Source organism: Sabethes cyaneus, chromosome 2, assembly GCF_943734655.1.
Source record: "Sabethes cyaneus chromosome 2, idSabCyanKW18_F2, whole genome shotgun sequence".
Lineage (NCBI taxonomy): Eukaryota > Metazoa > Arthropoda > Insecta > Diptera > Culicidae > Sabethes > Sabethes cyaneus.
The window spans coordinates 106,358,536-106,374,491 of record NC_071354.1 but is presented as its reverse complement, the minus strand read 5'-3'; the positions used below and the strand labels follow the sequence as shown (position 1 = coordinate 106,374,491).

At 36.2% G+C, this 15,956-nt stretch overlaps 2 protein-coding genes across 4 annotated transcripts; one reads left to right on the top strand and one right to left on the bottom strand.

The window, feature by feature from the left end:
- The first annotated feature begins 1,121 nt into the window (after nt 1-1,121).
- LOC128738360 (alpha-tocopherol transfer protein-like) lies at nt 1,122-8,014 on the top strand. Its single transcript, XM_053833412.1, has 5 exons — nt 1,122-1,245; nt 1,316-1,472; nt 7,014-7,121; nt 7,475-7,833; nt 7,890-8,014. The coding sequence occupies exons 1-5, from the start codon at nt 1,122-1,124 to the stop codon at nt 8,012-8,014; spliced, it is 873 nt and encodes a 290-aa protein (XP_053689387.1).
- A 56-nt stretch (nt 8,015-8,070) lies between these two features.
- Nucleotides 8,071-12,721, bottom strand: LOC128738362 (uncharacterized). 3 transcript variants are annotated; one of them, XM_053833414.1, is made up of 5 exons: nt 12,668-12,721; nt 12,340-12,599; nt 12,035-12,191; nt 9,276-9,383; nt 8,071-9,207 (listed from the first exon to the last, which is right to left on the bottom strand). In XM_053833414.1, the coding sequence occupies exons 2-5, from the start codon at nt 12,437-12,439 to the stop codon at nt 9,045-9,047; spliced, it is 528 nt and encodes a 175-aa protein (XP_053689389.1). In that variant the 5' UTR covers nt 12,440-12,599; nt 12,668-12,721; the 3' UTR covers nt 8,071-9,044. The 3 variants fall into 3 exon arrangements, with proteins under 3 accessions (XP_053689389.1, XP_053689390.1, XP_053689388.1); XM_053833415.1 differs by lacking the exon at nt 12,668-12,721 and having other exon boundaries at nt 8,071-9,049; nt 9,114-9,207; nt 12,340-12,666; XM_053833413.1 differs by having other exon boundaries at nt 12,340-12,669.
- Between the last annotated feature and the right edge of the window lie 3,235 nt (nt 12,722-15,956).

The window sequence follows — 15,956 nt, the reverse complement described above, 5'->3', positions numbered from 1 at the left end:
CAACAATTTTTCAAATTCATTTTCAAAAACAAAATCAATAGTTTTCTATATTTTCAATATTTTCAATCGATTTCCCGAACAATTGGTGTCAATATTTTGGAAATCTATTAAAAATTGACTGAATTATAAGCCGAAGCGTGAAAACGCGTTTCTACTTTGATGACATCACTTCCAACAACCAATCACGAAGCGAGAATTCTGGTAAAACATAGGTTCATTACTTTCAATTTTTCAATAGTTCAACATCAAGAATCCACACTTTTCTTTATTTGGGTCAATTCTTAGAAGATTTTCCAATCGATTGGTGTAAGAATATTGAAAATCGATTGGAAAACCGCTGAGCTATTAGCGCTCAAAACCTTTCATTTTTCGTGACGCTCGCATTTTTCGATTTTTTGGAATGACACCCTATTTCAAAACTTGCCGTAAGACGTAGTTCTACGTCAAAAAAAACACAAGTGTTTCTTCTGAAATAAGTTGCCAAATTGCAAAAATGCGAACCTAGTAAAGATTAGAAATGTTGATGCCTCACCTCTGAGCATGCTAGAGTTGATAGCAGTTCGCATAACACTCCTGCTAACCCGGTTAATGGATACGAATTCGGTAGTAGTGCGATTATGCATTTTTTCTCGTTAAAAGTCAAATAAATCTGATCTTACCTAATTACACTAAACCCACACAGTTATTAAATACAAATATACTGTCGTGGTCAGCCGTGCAATCAGTTTTATCCAGTTTATCTCACGGTTACTTATCTACATATACCTGCAAACATATAGGTATAATCCAAGAAAGTTTCAGGACTCCCGCAATCCGTTAGTTGGATTGCCAGACTTTATTACAGTGAACATATGGTTATTCTACTAGAACGGGTAAAAACCATAAAACCATAAAGTCGTAGAGCACTTAAGGTGCACTTAGTTTCATTTTTGTCAACTATAATGTTCTCAGACGGTTTTTTACGTGGCCCTTGCATATAGATGCATGTACAAAAACGTTACTTGGGTATAAAAGCCTTGAGGTTAAAATGATTAAGCCCATCGTTCTACTGAGTTAATTTTGTCAAGCAGCCGTCGGCAGTGCAGTGTTATAATTATCTTCCGAGTTTAATAGGAAATATAATGAAAACTATTAATTACAAACCTGCAGATGAACTTTATATGCATTTTCCTGAGCTACACAAGCAGGATGTCGAAGAATTAAATCATTGGGCTCGAGAGCAATTGCACTTACCACCGATATCAGGTAGTTATAAAAAATTATAAAACGTGATTTCGTTTATTTGAGGTCGTTAATAAATTTTATCACAAATTAGAGCTGCAGCTGATTCAGTTTTTGTTTTCAAATTATTACGACATGGATGCAGCTAAACGGACAATTGAAGCATACTTTACATTTCGAACAAACTGTAAGGATTTTTTCCGTCACAGGGATGTCACACTTGAACCGCTAAAACAATCAATGGATATTTTGTAAGTAGATAAATTTAATAATTGCTCTATGATAATTTTAAAACATTTGGTTTGGTTTTGTTTTTGTTGATAAATGTTTCTTTGATAAATATTCTGCCATATATTGTGACAATGAATCCTTTTGTCTTGCTTTACCACTGCTCACAACAAATCTCAACCTTTCGGATTGAAAAAAGGAAGATCTCAGATTTTTTAAGAAGAACGTACTGGCCGCATGTATTCTAACTATCATTTGTCATGAAACGTACAATAACGTTTTGGTGGTTTGATTTAGGCAGTTTTAAGCAGCAAATATTACATTCTCCGATCGGATTTCTATAATAAACGTTGGGAAAATGGAATGTGTAACAGATTAAACACGCTAGGTCAGTACAATTACAAACAAATCATGTTTATGTGCATTGTCTGCCTAAGCGAATGATGTCATGTTGAGAATGACATTTGAACCATTTTTAATTTGCTCAGATTAACCCATTATGACCCAGCGTATGATATATCATACCTCGTCTTCAAAACCTGTTTACTGCTGAATTTCAATAGTTAGCATTGTTAATATATCACTACAAGAGAGATAAGACATCAATCTGATGTGTGTGTTATATAATTTGTCAGTTTTTGTCATTTCATCTGTATTTTCAACAGTGCAAAGTTGTGACAAATGGCGGAAAAAAAGTTGAAAAAATGGCGAAAAAATGTTTGTCTCCAAAACGCATGAAAAAGTCTACATTTAGTGACGAAACATTACCTGACATGTAAATTAGTATTTATATGTAAACTCTATCACAAAATTCGATAAGAAATATGTAAAAAACTTTGTGATTTGTTTGTTTGAAACTGAGCCTATAAAATATTTAACCTGCGATATTTTGGCCTTGAAAGCATTCCAAATGACGATTTTGCGTTTCCCGACACATTCGAGCCATAATATAATAGATTACAGAGTTTCACTTCATTTGGTCCAAATTGAGGTATACCCGGGTCATAATGGGTTAAAAACGGTCAAACGAACGGGGATCCACGGTAGCTATTATGATCGTTTAATGCGACCGTAGTGAATAAGAAAAGTCTGAGCTTAGGTGGCTTTTAGTGCTAGGGTTAATAAACTATTTGAACTACACGAATATTTTCATTTCATTTCTTGAATTTTACTATCAGTAACGCAGTGATGCCGAAAGTTTGACATAACTTTTGTCACATAAGTAAATTTGAAGAAACATGCAGAATGAGGAATATATTATCATCCAATGCACAGCAAGTAAAATATACAATTTGCTTGAATTACATAGAAGGCGGGAGCTTGTGTAAAAATATGTCAAGTTATATATTTATGAAAATGATGATTATGACGAAATGAAAAACTAATATAAAACTTAACTGATACAACTTTTTATCATTTTTGATATTGACTTATACTGGTCAAGTTGAATTATACTTCTTACTAGGGACTAAAATTTAATGTTTTGCCTTTCTACTATATAAATATATAGTATAAAGGTATAGAAATCACTTGAAAAACCCGAAATGGAAAGAAGGTCCTGCGGGCCGAATGTTATATATCATTCGACTCAGTTTCGAAAACTCAGCATTTGCTGTGTGTATGTGTATGTATGTGTGTGTGTGTGTGTGTGTGTGTGTGTGTGTGTGTGTGTGTGTGTGTGTGTGTGTGTGTGTGTGTGTGTGTGTGTGTGTGTGTGTGTGTGTGTGTGTGTGTGTGTGTGTGTGTGTGTGTGACGCTTTTAATCTCACTCACTTTTCTCGGAGATGGCTGGACCGATTTTAATGTTCTTAGTGTCAAATGAAAGGTCCAGGTGTCCCATTGGTCGCTATTGAATTTCATACTGATCGGACTTTTAGTTCAAAAGTTATGTATAAAAATACGAAAAATATGGGACTTCATTATCTCATAGGTCTCTTAACCGATTTGAACAAAATTGATTGCATATGAAAGAGGAGCCTTGCAAACCCTTAATTTCCAAATTTCATGACGATTGGACTTGTAGTTTGAAAGTTACATAAAGAAATGTGAGAAAATAGTATTTAAAACATATTTATGTAACATATAAGCATTAATTTAATGAAAAACATCACACATTTTATGATTATTTGAAAATTACTGCTGAGATCTATCAAACGAAACCAAGTTATTTAAAATCGGACGGTTCATTCAAAAGTTATTCAAACTTTAACACTTAAGCACCGTATATTAAACCGTTAAAACGTGTGAATTCAAAACATATCAATCAAATGTTGATTGTATTCAATGTATGAGATGTGTGTGATATATGTATGTATATATGTATGTATGTATGTATGTATGTATGTATGTATGTATGTATGTATGTATGTATGTATGTATGTATGTATGTATGTATGTATGTAAGTATGTATGTATGTATGTATGTATGTATGCATGTATGTATGTATGTATGTGTGTATGTATGTATGTATGTATGTATGTGATGACAATTTGCAATGAAATTCAAGAAAAGTGAGAAACATGTCAATTGTCTGAAGTTTTTGAAGCCTCTTAGTGGAATACGAACTCTGAAATTAAAAAAAAAGAAAAAACTTTTACCGACTAAATTCCACTATTTAATATTTATTCGCGACAGATACGTATACGCTTTGAAATAAGACACTGATTAAGCCTGCACGTCGTAGGTGAACTGCGTATCTGTTGCAAATAAATATTAAATAGTGGGATTCAATCGAAAAGTTTTTTCTTTTCTTTGATTTCAGATTTCAATTGTCATTTTCTTCACTTGCTGTTACTCACAATTGTACAAGAAAAGCAAAAAGCGAAGAAAAGCAGTTTATTTAAGCATGTAGGTATAGGGGTGTATAGAATCAAAAATACTAGTGAGTTGATTTTTCCAAATAAATTTGTACAAACTCCAAACAAATTCTGCGCATCAATAGATGCTCTTTTCAATCAATAGATACTAGAGCTTAGAAATGTTATATAAAAATTGGAAGTAAACGTTGCACGGTAGAAATTTTGTAAGATTTGTTTTCGTTAGTGATATTTTAAAGGACAGATGTCATGTTTTAATAAATAAATCAAAAAAAGACAAGCACTGGGAATCATATCGATCGTATTTCCCATTCTCAAGCATGTTTATGGCGCAGCTTTGGCACTATTTTTCGACCTCATCTTGTTTTCCTAACCATCTAACATTGTAAAAACGATGCGATCAAGCTAATGACTATCTTTTCATGAAAGTACATTCAAAAGAAGCTTAAGTTTTGATTTTCATGCAAAAATAATTATCTGAAGGAGCGCTAGCTAAGAAATAGTTCCATTTCTCGTTTTCATATTTTTTTTTAATTCAGATATATTGCAAAATTGAAGCCAAGCAAACCAATAGTAAAATTTTGAGATCAATCATTTTGTTGTAGATATCCTTTTTCTTCAAAAGCGAAATATAATAATAATTTTTCTGAACTCTTGTTTTTCAAAGATGCTAACTTTTGAATGCATGGCATCAATATCAAAATATCAAAAAATTTGCTATGAACAAATACTTCATATTGTCAATTCAAAACAAGTAAAGTAAAAGCCGACTGCTATACGTCGTTGAAAAGAAAAGAAAAAATTCAAAACAAGTTTCGTATGTGGCTCTGAAGCCCGATAGTTAAGGCCGTCTGTAGACCCGTTAGAGAGTTAATTTCTAATTTTCTATACATATTCATTCAAGTCTGTAAAAATTATCTTTTGTGTTTACATTATTTTTCTATAAATATTATAAAACTAAATAAGGTGTTCATCAAGTAACATTTACGCACCCAAGGAAAGAAAATATAATTCTACACAATACGTTGTGAATTTTACTGACAAATAAGGATTTTGAGGAATACGGAACGGATATTTAAAAATATAGTCTAATATAACATCTATACATCTACAATTAAGTTCCTGAGAAATTAAATAATGATTATTGTGGCAGTAGAAAGGCTAAGTCACGCCGCTAGGTGGATTAATTCGGGTTTTTTTTGTACTGTCCGATAGTGTCAAGGGTAGTGTAATGGTATCGTACTCGACGCGAGTTTGAGAGTTGTGGGTTCAAGTCCCACCTGGGTAGTCAATTATTTTTCACAGTTTGCATATAATTTTTTCTCAGTTCTTCCAATGTTCGTTCCTCACAAAAACACATTTATTCTGTAGTAAGAAGTACAAGTTAACTGAATTTTAGTTAAACAATTAAATGAATTCGCTGATTCGTAAACTGCTGTAAAATAAAATTAAAATTGCAAAATCGCAAAGCCTAAAGGGCATTTCTAGCGTAACGTTTCAAAAGGACCTAAGCAACATTGAGAGATTCCCTTTGACGTCCCTCTCTTCCAATTATTACGGCGAAATTATTGCATTTCAACGAAAATTTTCTAGACCTTTAGCTAGATAGTGATGCTAGCAGCTAGCAACTGATTCATGCAAAATTGATGTTTTATATTTTATATTTATTTATTTCGTCACCGTGGCCAGCGAAAGAGAAGAGGCACAAAGAGAACCTCTCACTGTTACTTAGGTTAGGTGTTAAGTAGCTGATCCAGCAAATTTCGCTTTGCCACAAATTAAACCTGTACATAAATTGTAAATCTCGGATAACTCGGATTGTCACGATCTGGAGTTTTGCAAGCTTCTGAGGAGTTCAACCTTTGATGATTCCTTTTGGGAGTTACGTAACTATGAAACCATGGGTCATTGTTATTGTTATACGGTAAACCATTTCGCGGGTGTGATTCCCTCCTTACTCGCTGTCGTTCGTTCGGACCAAACTGAAGGAAAATAATAGAGGTCAAATAGAGGAAAGCAAATCAACCTAGACTGAGGTGATTTCTGCGGGGAGGCTGCCACCCACGGGGGTCGGCACTTTCGAAGGGCGCCAACAACACTGGCGGCTTGCGGCCGTCTCGCCCTGAATCATCTAGTGTAGGTAGGTAGTTTTTGGTGGTATTGTTAATGACTAATGTGTTATAGAAGAGTCTAAAATTTCTCGAGTTCGATTAGTTTTTGAGTTATGCAAAAATTTCTGCTTTATTTCTATGAGAGCTACCCCTTCCAGAGAGCAGAGGGGTCTTAAACCACCATATGAACCTTCCTCGGCCATAAAAACTCATGCATACACATTTTCACGCCGATTTGTTCCGAGTCTATAAGCAACATACAGACAACAGACAGAAACTGTAATATTTTTTGAAACGGTAATTCTTTTACAATTGACGGAGGGACGGTAGAGGACTCTGGACCTTCCAGCATTGGACAAAAGGTAGGGGCTACAACGAGTACTTGTTAATTGTAGCTACTATACCCCCCCCCCCTTCCACCTTTTCGCTCTTTCTCTTTCACTCTAAAGTTTCATTACTTTCTTCTACCGTCCCTTCGTCAATTGTAAAAGAACTACCGTTTCAAGGTCAAGACAAAAACACGAGGTTGGTCTAGACAGAAATTCATTTTTATAAATATAGATACTAGTTTTTATTAGAATACGTTATAGTATAGCAGAGTCAAAAAAGTAAGTTTTTTTTGCAAATGTTTTATAGGGCCCTGTGCGCTCTTCCAGAAAGTACCACGGATGGCTATCGAGTGCTCTTTGCGAAGATTATCGATCCTGATGCCAGCAAATTTTCTTTAGCACCGATCTTGAAACTGTAAGAATTATATATACACTAAAGTCACTTTTTACGCGGTTTTTTAACGCGACTATTTATAGGCGAATTTCGGAATTTACGCGTTTTTTACGCGAATTTCGGAATTTACGCGGTTTTTTTACGCGAATTTCGGAATTTACGCGGATGTGCTCAAAACGTCTATTTTTTCGCGAAGTGTTCAAATCCACAGTTTTTTTTACGCGAAATTTTGTTTTTTTTACGCGAATTTTGGAATTTACGCGGTTTTTTTACGTGGTTTTGATTCACGCGGGACGTATCCTTCGCGTAAAAAGCGACTTGAGTGTATATTATTTGTGTCATATATCGTAGAATACTTCTTTTCATCCTTCTAGGGCATTCATTTGCGCTGACATACTGCTATGGGAAGAAGGATGCAACGAGGGTCACGTACTAATCATTGATATGAATGGTTTACATTTGGGACATCTGCCGAAATTGGGTATATTCACTCTGAAAAGCTTTCTCTACTACATACAAGAAGCACTACCGATTCGATTGAAAGGTGTTCATCTGATCAATGCAGTGCCATTTATCGATACTATTATGATGATGATCAAGCCATTTCTCAAAAAAGAACTGCTTCAAATATTTCATATACACCAGAAAGAGGAAACGGTGTACCCATTTGTGCCGAAACATCTATTACCAAAGGAATATGGGGGCCAAGCACCATCAAGGGTTGATATGACAAGTATACGATTATATATAATATTTTCATAAATTATTTATTTATTGATTTTATTATAGGACAACTCTACGGCAACGCAATAAACTGCCGAAATTTCTTGCTGCAAGAAGACCGTTTGCAGAAAGTGGATGAGACAAAACGGCCTAAAACCCGCTCTATTACCAACATGTTTGGATTATTTTGACAGGCTGTAATTTATAATCAATAATGATGTCCTGTTACAAATTATTATAGCAATGACTTACGACTTACTTATTTAGTAAAAGAAATAAAGAAGGATACAAGTTAATTCCGCATTTATCGCACTTTCAATGTATGAACGGAAAGTAGTTATTAAAAAAATAAGAAGCAAATAGACTTTCCAAGACTTTTAACATGCCGTCGGTTTACAGTCAAGTAGATTTCGTTCGGCGTTAGTCGAGTCGAATCGAATGATGTTGGAGTTTTAAGAAGAAACTTTTACGACACGCTACATGCTGATAGTGCAGCGAAATTTAGTTTCTTACGTCACTCGCCTCGCAGAATAGACACCAGCGTTGCGATTTGATGTTGCAGTTACATAACCTGCTAACTGTAGAGTTAAAATTTCCCGCTTTTTAGATAACATTGTTACATCTGTAACAATTGTAACAATCTGTAACATTGTAACAATCTGTAACATTGTATTGCTTATTGATCTTCGACATAAAACTATTGCATAGACATATTACTTCTACACTAAATCGTAGTCTAATTACATATTTTGTCATACCGAAATCAAACATATGAGCAAATTCGTTAAAACGGTTACGGTTTCGGTAGTTATTGTGGTAACGTTTATGTAACATTACAGTGCGCGGTGCGGCACGGAATTTGCGATGAATCGAGATCGATCGACGACAACCAGTATTCAGGCGTAAGCACGCTATGACCCGGAGTGGAAGAACAGATTCGGACACCCTACAAGTAGGCGGGATGTTAACAACTGCTGGTGCGTTCGGTAATTCATCAACTCAGTGCGGTAAACTCTCGGATCGGTTGATTGCATCGCATAATTCAAATTCAAGTTCAAGTTCAGACCCGACAAACTTCGTATTGCCACAAATTAAACTGTGTTGTACATATATCGTGAATCTCGGATGACCTTTGTCACAATCTCGAGTTTTGCAAGTTCATGGGTGTTTTAATATACAAATTTTCGTCACAGTAAAATAGAAAACAACTCCTCCCATTGCCTAGCCTGATAAAATGAAGCGGATAGCATTTAAATATTCGCCATCATTACAAACCATTTCGCCGAATACCATTTTGCGGAACACCAATTCTCGGTTGACCATAACGCGGAATATAGAGTTTCGCAGAATATCCTTCATCCATAGATCTAGACACATGACCAATCTAGACAACCACAACAATATCGTAAATTTATTAAAGCTTTTTAATAAATAAAAGATTTAGACACTTACAGTTTGGTTGTATGAAGATACACATAATTTGTGGTATCATAATCTATCAGCCGGCAGAACGCAATACGGTATCCTTCAGGGGTCGATTTTGGTAATACAGCAAACATCCTGAAACAAAAGTGTTACAGTGGACCCCCGTTCGTTTGAACGATTCCTCATGCAAACTAACGGGGTTAGCTTTTAATTTGAACAACTGGTAACCCTAAATATCCTGGAGCTTGGATGAACTGGCTGCTCTGTTCTTTGTTATTGTTTTGGTGGTTTGATTCAGTTGGCAGTTGCAAGCAACGAATATTTCATTCTCCGATCAGATTTCTACCATAATCGTTGGGAAAACGTATTGTGAAACAAATTGAACACGCTAGATCAGTACAAACAGATCGCGTTTATGTGCATTGTCTGCATAAGCAAATGATCTCATATTGAGAATGACATTTGAACCATTTTTAATTTGCACGTCGTGCAAACCAACGGGTTTCAAATTAAAAAGTGTTCAGATTAAAAACGGTCAAACGAACGGGGGTCCACGGTATATGTATAAATAAACAAATAAATAAGCACATACAAAACAGATATGAGTTTTAATAAACACAGTTTGTCGGTGGCAAGGGGTTGGTTAACGGGGTATAAAGTAGGGGGTGTGAGGGCTACCTTAGCAAAAGGGATAAGGGTTGACTCAGTTGTGGTAGGCGGTTAAATGCTGACCCTGCATGAGATGTAAGGGGTTATCGGGCAGGGGTAAGGGTCGACTTAATAGGGAGGATCAGTATTGATCCGAAAGGGGAGTTAGTTGACCCAGAAGAGAACTCTGGCTGTTTGCAACATTTATGTAGTCTGATTAGAGTAAAATGTTGCTTAGAAAATTCTTGATCGTTTGCTATCATTAACTCATTTTTTAAAATTTTGCGACTTCGTCCGGTCTGATTTAACACCGACCATATGATATCGCGACAAGCAATCGAGTCGAGCAGTCGAATCAAAAAATCGAGTCAAGCAGTTGGTTTAAGCAGTCGAGTCGAACAGTCAAGTCGATCAGTCAAATCGAGCAGTTAGTCGAGCAGTTATATCAGGCTGTTCAGTCAAGCAATCCGGTCAAACAGTCGAATCGAGCGGTTGAATCGAGTGGTTGAGTCGAGCAGTTGAATCGAGTAGCCTAGTCAAACACTTGAGTCGAGCAGTCGAACCAAATGGTTTAGTCGAGCAGTCTAGTCGAGTAGACGGGTCAAGGGGTTCAGTCGAGCAGTTAAGTCGAACAGTTGAGTCGAACAGTTCAGTCGAGTAGCCCAATCGAGCAGTCTACTCGGCCTGTTGAATCAAGCTGTCAACTGAGTCGAGCAATCAAATCGAGTAGTCAAGTCGAGCAGTTGAATCGAGCAATCGGGTTGAGCAGTTGAATCTAGTAGTCCAGTCGAGCAGTGGAAGCAAGCAGTTGAATCGAGCAGTTGAGTCGAGCGTCGAATTGAACAGTTGAGTCGAGCAGATCCAACGAAGCAGTCGACTCTAAAGGTCCAGTCGAGCAGTTCAATCGTGCAGTTAAGTCGAGCAGTCGGATCGAGTAGTAAGTCAAGCAGTCGAATCGAGTAGTTAGGTCGAGTAGTCCACTCGAGAAGTTAAATCGAGCTGTTTAGTCAAGCAGTCAAGTCGATCTATCCAATCAAGCAGTTGAATCGAGCAGTCGAATCGAACAGTTCAGTCGAGCAGTTCAGTTAAGCAGTCCAGAAGAGCAATCAAAACGAGCAGTCTAATCGACCAGTCCAGTCGAGCAGTCTGGTCAACCAGTTGAGCAATCGACCAGTCCAACAGTCAAGCAGTGCACAGTGGTCAAATTTTGCAAAAACGGGTAAAATTTTAATAAAAACTAGGGTGACCGTGAATTCACCTATTAGGGTGATACGAATTTTTGTTTTTTTAAAATAATTTCAAAAAAAGTTTTTGTCTTCAAAAAGTGGCGGAACATACTAAAATAAGCAACTTTGCTGAATATATGAACTATCTATCTCTTACTGGTTACGAAATATAATGATGTGTTAAAAAGGAGCGCCTAAAAATCAATTATGCTCAATAACTTTGCACACGATTTTTTCACTGCTTTCGAGTGTTCTACGAAGTTATTTAGTATGCTAAAATACATATTTTCACTCAAGACTGTTTGTCGCTAGAACGCATATTGAATAAGTTAAAATAAAATAAATGAAAAAAAATTTGCGATATTCAAAATTTTTTTGACAATTTTGGGCAGCTTCGCACAACCCAGACATCCATTAAGTGAAAGTACTATATTTTATCTTTAAAAAAAATATTTCCAGGAGCACTCTGAAGGAATCACTCTGAAGACACCTTACCTTTTTGAACACATTTAAATAAGCGAAAATTTGTATCACGCCGTGTACCTATGAACCGCAGAGGCGCTGGAAAAACACGAGTTTGGTCTATGTACAACTTTTCCATTTCGTTCAAACAAATCATTTTGGAATAAACAATATTTTATTCATTAGTACCTGCCCATTTTTGGAGCCTTTTTGAAAAAGCAGTCGAGGTATTATAAAAACTGATATTGACACTTATACTACTATATTTTATTGATAAATACGTATTTTGGTCTCGACGCTGAAATAGTTTATTTGATATTATAAAATGACAACTTAAAAAAGGCAAGGTTTCAGCTGGATCGGAAAATATAAAATATATTCTATTTTCGTCATTTACTACTATGGCCAATTTTTTAGAACCGCAAAAAAAATTATAAAATACCTACTTACATAAGATTCATAGCCGCTTGGATAGTCGGATCATCTATATCTCGGTTGAGAAAAAATTCCGTACACCTGGTGCGGAATGTGTAATAATTCTCAATCGTCTTCTTAGCCGCATCCACATCATCATAGTTACAGTGTAGGAACTTTTTTACATCTTTTTCTGCAAATCATCAAACAAATATAAGCAAATAACACGCCTCGTATACACGCGTTGGACAAGGTGAAGCTCAAAATGTCATGACGTAGGTACAACCGTAACGATTAGTCACACATCGAGTATCCGGTATCAACAACTGATCCAAACAAACCTGTAATTCGAGGTAGATGAGGCTGGCTGCGAATCCATTCCATTAAGCCTTCAACTCCAACATTGTCTTGTTCGCTACTAATATTTAATTGTTGTTCCATGTTCTACTGATGGCAGATTTCAGCAAACTTAACTCGCGTTCCTTCAGATCACAAGTCTTAATGGCCAATCGAGAGTTTAAAGCTTGCAATAATAGCAAGCAGCGAGCTAATTACGATGGGGTTTATCTCTCACGCTGATAACAGCAGAACGATGCTCATACTACAATCAATAGAAATCAGTACTTATAGATTGCGATTAAAAGTTTTGAGCCTTGCAGTGCACTGTACTTTGATAAATGTACGCGTCTCTCTCTGTGCTCTACACTATCAAATGTTTAGTTGATAATTGTTCGACCGTTATCATCAACATCAATAGCGTGACTGGTGTGATGTGCAGGTAGATATTAAAACATCTGACATAGTCTCCATCCGGCAAACAGCAATGTTCGATGTTCCAAAAATTCTCGATAATCATGTTTTTTGTTTATTTTCCTTGTCTTAATAGCATTGCTATAGCATTTAGCAGGCGGTCTAAGGAATGGTTTTAAGAAATATGGTACTGAGCATTAGAATTAGTAACATGCAATATAATGCTTCAACTATTTATCCTGCAATATTATATGCAAAAGTGAAATTAGGAATATTGAATTTCTGTACTTTTTAACTGCAATAATAATTAAGTTTTCAGAAGTTCCAGCTCTACTTTGCAAAAAAACAATGATTTAATAAATAAACAGTTGATCGGAGACACTACGTCAGTAATATTACGCAAAGTTGGTGTTTTATGGCTCTTACGTAGGTACTTATAGGTTGAACTTGCCCACTCTAATTATACGTTTCTCGACAAAAAATAAAGCAATAGTGAGATCTTTTACATACACCGTCATCTGGGGTTGCTTGAAACGGCGTGGTTTACTTGCAACATTTTTGCGCATGGCGTTTTTGATAGCTCAACCGCATTTATTTGTTTATGAGTACAAAATAATTTGTAGCCACTGCCCGTTTGAAGAAGGGTTCGTTACCTGCTGTCTGGTGATGTTATATATACTAAATAATTCTTTGATTTTGTTTAATATTTAGCATTGGTAAGTAATTTCACACATGATTTATAAAAAATGAACGTGGTGGTTGTGGTTCTGCACTTTATGAATACAAATGCATATTTTTTATTTAATTCCTGTACCCAGTTGGTATATCATATGAACTAACAAAAAGCAACTTTGAGTTTTGTTTACGTTTCAAACTTGAACAAGAAATGGTGGATTCGTGTTGTTACTTCCAATATGGTGCAATTTTCAGTACTTATAAAGTAAATAATCATTCTAGTAGAGAATATGTATAAAGTTAGTTTGTATTTTCTGGCATGTCCAAAAAAATTGAAAATTGTGGAAAATCTCATGTCCCTTCAAAAAGAAAAGCAATCCGAAGCTCGCCTACACGCTGCATTTCTACTGGATATCTTTAAAACCCGATAGTTAAAGTTGAAAAGCAAAACATGCCTCAGTATCACTGTCTACACGCTAAATCTGTCTAAAATAACCTTTCGAGGTGTGAAAATAAAACTATACATAAGTATAAGAAAAACGAAAATTCGGATAAGTGTTACAACTAGCTTCATATTGCAAGATAAACATTTTTGATGTTTTCTGCAGTTTCGCGTTATCATTTTTGTATATTCATAATTCAAAAAATTCAACCACTGCACAAGTTTTGGCTGGTTATGTATGGACTTCAACTGCTCATTTCGAAAATTATGTCAAGTTCAAGTTCAAAAGCGTTACAAGTAACGTCAGGTGACAGTAAAAAAATTAAAGATGTGCATGCAGATGGAATGTACGACAAGTTGACTTAGGATTTTAAACTCCTGATAAGATTTTAAACTCCCTCTGTTCCAAATTGGTAAAGAACAGTTGATTTTTCTTCCCAGCGGAGTACTGTGGACCCCCGTTCGTTTGAACGATTGCACATGCAAGCGAACGGGGTTAGTTTTTCATTTGAACAACTGGCCACCCTGAATATGCTGAAACTTATATGAACTGGCCGCTCTGCTTTTTGTTATTGTTTTGATGGTTTGATTTAGTTCGCAGTTGCAAGCAGCGATGATGTCATTCTCCGATCGGATTTCTCAGAATCGTTGGGAAAACGGAATGTGAAACAGTTCCGTGTTTATGTGCATTGTCTGCAGCAAATGATGTCATATTGAGAATGAGTTTGAACCATTTTTAATTTGCACGTCGTGCAAACCAGCGGGGTTCAAATTAAAAAAGTGTTCAGATTGAAAACGGTCAAACGAACGAGGGTCCACGATCCTACCATCGCGATGGAAAACTTCACAAATAAAATTGATGGGAATGGGCAGGTACCCGTTCTCCAAGGTTCGATCTATTGGATCAAGCCGAAAACGGCAATCCTGCCACAAAATGAGCAGCATTCGCTGAGTTCATGTTAATTCATGTTGCGTCCGCCTACTCTCCACGCACTATGAGATATCAGGCGGACAAAAATCAGAAAACTGACTTTCACTAATCCAAGCCTCTGGCAGACAACCATGTTCTCACCGCCAACATCTCGTGTGTGCGAAAATGAGATAGCAATTCAGCACTGCGTTTCACTCAACTGCTAGCAGTCTGATTTGGGCCCGCTGTCAAATTTTGAGCCCCGGACATGCTGTCGCTGACGTTTACTGCAGCTCGATATATAGAGATGTCGATGGGGTGCACTAATCCGCTTAATAAAATTTTCTATTCATAGAAAACACTTCAATTAAGAAAAATCCAAAATAGCGAGTCTCCATTAGAAAGTTTATTACTCAAACACATATGTATATAGAAACTCATACGTGTATATATAAATTCATACATATAATCAGACATTTGTCGATATCATCGACCTGATTTATACAGTGAACGACACTCGGCCCTTCGGGCTTTACTAAAAAGTCAAGTCTTCTACCGTGCGGCAATTCAATTTTTCTTCTGTTCTAGCTTCCTTTTATGATTTTTTGATAAGTTTCAACTTAAAACCAAAAGTTGTTAAGTTTGGTCACAAATAATCGAGCTGAAAGGCCGATTTTGAAATTTTAAGGAATAAGCGAAAATTGGTGATATTCTGATGAGCCACCTAGGACCGTTGATATTCCTTCTATACATCAATGATGTGAATTTTAAACTCGAAGTTCCCCGTTTGTCCTTCGCCGACGATTTGAAAATCTTCTATCGAATCAGCTCTTTCGCCGACGCCCACCTGCTTCAGCAACAGTTAGACAACTTTGCAGACTGGTGTTGCACAAACCGTAAGAAAGTTAATCCGAGTAAATGTGCCGCGATTATATTCTCAAGAAAAAAAGAACCTATCTCTTTCGACTACAAGTTTTTAGGTACTAGCATTGGAAGGACTAACTGCATCAAAGATCTAGGCGTGCTATTAGATAGCAAACTATAGTTCCAGCAGCAACATATTTTCAGCATATTTTATATGTAATCGGGAAATCATCTCGTTGCTTGGGACTCATAATGAGAGTGTCGAGGAATTTTACGGACTTTACTGCCTGAAATCTTTCTACTGTTCACACGTTCGT